General features: G+C 40.8%; 1 protein-coding gene across 1 annotated transcript; it reads left to right on the top strand.

Moving 5' to 3' along the window:
• Positions 1 to 227: 227 nt before the first annotated feature.
• Positions 228 to 2772, top strand: LOC106084403 (protein-associating with the carboxyl-terminal domain of ezrin). The gene is made up of 3 exons (XM_013248070.2): positions 228 to 526; positions 587 to 772; positions 851 to 2772. Exons 1-3 carry the CDS (start codon positions 323 to 325, stop codon positions 2690 to 2692), a joined length of 2232 nt encoding a protein of 743 aa, XP_013103524.1. The 5' UTR covers positions 228 to 322; the 3' UTR covers positions 2693 to 2772.
• The last annotated feature ends 1200 nt before the right edge of the window (positions 2773 to 3972 follow it).

Genomic DNA, 3972 nt, shown 5'->3' with positions numbered 1-3972 from the left:
AATACATAGCACACACAAACAACGAAAAATGGCGCGAACTAGTTACATACACAAAATCAGAGTTGCACTAACCACTGATTTTGACAGATAGTGCACTGAATATTTTGTTGTTGGGCAACTGCCTCTACCTGTTAATGAATATATCTTGTCTCTACCCCTTACGAAGCCGCCTCCGATTGAACGTCGTCGTCTTTTCTCTCTCCCCTCTCTCTTTTGTGTTTATTTTCTTTTACAGACGTCAATTTTGACGTTTTTGTGTGCTGACTTGGTGTTGGACAAATGGAAAACTTTGCATATTAAAACTTAATTTAGCACCGGAAAAATGGGAAACGAAGGAAGCAAACTAAAGGGTTTGATAATTGATACAAATGCTGTGGAAGCCAACGATTTTTGGGCGTTGTACAATGCAGTCGCCTCTACCACCAGCAATGAGGAAGGTAAACAGTACCTATCAATATTCCAAGGAGAGCCTGTGGTGACAGGACAGTTGTGGTTAGCGCAGGGACCCATGGAACGAGCGATAAGAGTAATTAAGGGACCAGAATTTGTAGTATATATGGTATTATCTTTAACGTTGATTTTTCAGAACCTAATGATCTATCGTCACCCGTATATACTGAAATATGTGTGTACATGGGAACAAGGAGGTCAAAAACACCTAGCCACTGAACGCGTGCTGCCTCTTAGTCAAAAGTTAAAACAACAATCGGATATACAGATTTGCCTAGGCCTTCGAACTATATTATGCAGTCTTATCTTCTTGGTAGAAAAGGTAAATATAATTGGGTCAGAAGTACTTCTGTCTTTACTTTGTATTTATTAAGTTACACTGAAACTTCTTGTTGTTTAGGCAATGGCCCGGCATTTGAACATATGCATTGATTCCATTTATGTAACCGCAGAGGGAGGCAGTTGGCGTTTGGCTGGTTTTGAATATGTGTGGAAACAAAAGGAGGTTACAAAAACATTACTTGATTTCGCAAGCAGTTATCGTTACAATCATGCTATTGATCCAGAGGAGTCGAAAGATCAAAACATAGAAGCAATCGAACAATATGCATTTGCCACGTTGTGTGAAGAAATTCTGGCCAAACAGTCTGAAAACCTTAAAAAAACACCAACGGCTCCCATACCTCATGTGGGCGAGTTCATAGAGTACTGTGGCACTCATCTAAAACACAAAAACACACAAATGAGACCGAAACTCTCGGCGGTTTTGCTTCATCCCTATTTCAATCATGAATTTGTTCTCATACATGCTTTTCTTTTTGAATTGCCGCTGAAAAATAACAACGAAAAACAGGAATTCTTTACAGGACTCATAGATCGCCTGCGGTATTTTGACGAAGAAATTGTGGGTGCTCAGTTTGCAGGAGATTTGTTGTCACGAATGGTTTTGCTAGACACCACGGCCCAATTGTGTGTTACTCCTTATGTTCTCCGCACCAAAACTGATCATACATCGGCACTTTTTTCCGGACCAACCTATACCCAGTATTTAATGCCCCATATATTAAAAATGTTTCGTTTGAGGGATGCCCAGATACGACTAATTCTGCTGGAGTACTTTATGGAATTTGTTCGTTTGCTGAGCAAAGAAGATTTGGAGGAGAACATCTTGCCCCATCTGGCTGTTGGTATGCAGGATACCAATGATGTCTTGGTAGCCAAAACTCTACGATGTATGGCTGATCTAATGCCCATTTTGGGTGCGGCCACCGTTTTGGGAGGCCAGAGGACACGCTTGTTTTCCGATGGAAGACCACAAGCCGCCATATCTGATTGTGCCGCCCATTGGGTAGAACCCAGATCCATAACTCCAGTTTTGGGGGAAAATGATGATTCTCCTATTATGGTTTCGGGTAGTCCCATTCTTGGTAACCTTCTTAGTAAAAGTAATAGTTTTTCTTCCTTATCACAAGCTGGTAATTTAGAAACCTATGAACACAGCATGCCACCACGCCTAAGTCCCGATGGAGGAGAGGACATAAAATGCCCCACCCTACAAGACAACTCTAATGAGGACAGTGACAAGGCAAGCAACACAAGCGATTTGGAAATTCAAAAAACTACCATGGAAAATGGAGAACAAAATTGCAATGACAATGGCAATAACGAAGACGATGAGGACCCCTGGTCCGATTGGGAAAACGACGAAGATGAGACTCAAAGAATCACAGAAACTGATATAGTGGGAAACTCCTCATCACTCTTAGTGACGGAAGAAATTGCCAATAATTTAAAAAATGCAAACAACAACGCCCCCTCGCCACTGTTAAACACTTTGTCTTCTCAACAATCATTGAGTGATTCTTACAGAACTGCGCAATCAACAAATTCCTCCTCACATTCCTCTCTTAAACCCTCTGCAGTGTTACCCGTCTCAGATGATTTATCGTGCCTTGACATTCAAGTGCAAAAAATATCTTCAAACTATCCTGAAAGTTCAGAGTTTGACTTCTTCAAGGACATGGAACCAGTAATTCAAACTAACAAGACAACATCACAATTAGCGCCACCCACGACCTATAAATGGCTAGAAACCGAACATATAACCGTAGACTCTTCCAGATTTGCTGCGGAAGCTGAAACTGGAAATGACTTTGGAGGATGGCAAGTAGATGATGATGACGTGGGAGGTCTGGAAGAGTTTGTTTCAACATCATCAGCAACCACACCCAGCAACGTTTAGTATTTTATAACAACAACAACATTCTTCATAACATTACATCTAGGGGAAATACATAGGTCTTATGCAATTGTTTTCGAAAATATTTAGTGTTAATTATTTGTAATTTCAAATTAATGTTTTAAGCAAATTGTGTAGATTGTAATATAGGCGTATATGTATGTGCGTGAGCATCTACCAAAAGAATGTGAAGGCAGCGGTGTCTTTGTAAGACATTTCACCTTTCTAAATTGTTTTATTCTCAACTGCTGCAATTATTTTCCGAACACATTGAAACGTTATACATATTGATTGTATTTATACATTGTTTTAGTAAATTGTTTAAAAAATTTCCATATACATACAACAATACCATAAAATAAAATTGATAAAATTCCATAAAAAAATTCATTTTCCATACTATGGTTCCACCTACCTTGTTGTTGTTGTTGTAACCACATTTGTATGTGGAGGTGGCGATCCTCGTCAAGCTCCATGTATGAGCAAGCTCGTTCCGGTCCATAGGACCGATCGCCACGGGAACGTTATGGCCATTGGTTATTTGAAGACGCCTGTAACTCACCTTGTCATATCGAGTATCATAGGCACTTAGCAAGAGCGGGTGCCGGCCGGCCTGTCACTGAGACCTCCACTCGATACCGCTGATTGTCCGCGAGTGCAGTTGCAGCTACTCAGTACATAAAACATCCCACTATTCGCAACCTGTAGACGCGCCCGGTAGCTCTCAGCTCCCGTATTGACGTTGAACATCACACAAATTGGAACTGAGAGTTCCAACCTGTGTGGCTACCTGCCTTCGTATGCAATAGCATATGGCTATGAATTTTCTTTTCGTTGCGCGAATTACTGTATGCGTGCACCTGGGCTGGGATTTTCATTGATTTTGTGAGGGAATCACAGACTTTTTGAGGTGTAGTGTTCGCGATTTAAAGTTCTATGCAGATGAATTTGAGGCAGTAGCGACTGCTATTATAATAAACGAGGTCATTCAGCAGGCGCTGAAGCTCTGTCATCTGATGATGTCAAGACTATTTTCGAGCTACAAGAAAATCTATCAGGATCACATTCGCCCGGTAGATATTCACCGCATCAGCTATTGTGTCTGTATGAATGTTGTTTAGACCTTCTCTCTTGTTTCACTTCCTACTGTATTCTCTTGAAACGCACAGTGATAAACCTTGTCAGTTTATCTCAAGAAGCATAGTTGACAGTGTGAAGACATTTACAAGAAACTGAATAAAAAAACCTTAGCATCACAAGTTGGTGGCCATCGCCATGAATGT

The sequence above is a fragment of the Stomoxys calcitrans genome, chromosome 3 (genome assembly GCF_963082655.1).
Source record: "Stomoxys calcitrans chromosome 3, idStoCalc2.1, whole genome shotgun sequence".
Taxonomy (NCBI): Eukaryota; Metazoa; Arthropoda; class Insecta; order Diptera; family Muscidae; genus Stomoxys; species Stomoxys calcitrans.
This window is presented reverse-complemented; position numbering and strand designations above follow the sequence as displayed.

Excerpts from the sequence above, each read along its gene's own strand:
- LOC106084403 (XM_013248070.2), top strand. The coding sequence starts at position 323 with ATGGGAAACGAAGGAAGCAAACTAAAGGGTTTGATAATTGATACAAAT. Across the intron at positions 527-586 it reads CCATGGAACGAGCGATAAGA|AACCTAATGATCTATCGTCA; the intron begins GTAATTAAGGGA and ends TTGATTTTTCAG. Across the intron at positions 773-850 it reads TTATCTTCTTGGTAGAAAAG|GCAATGGCCCGGCATTTGAA; the intron begins GTAAATATAATT and ends CTTGTTGTTTAG.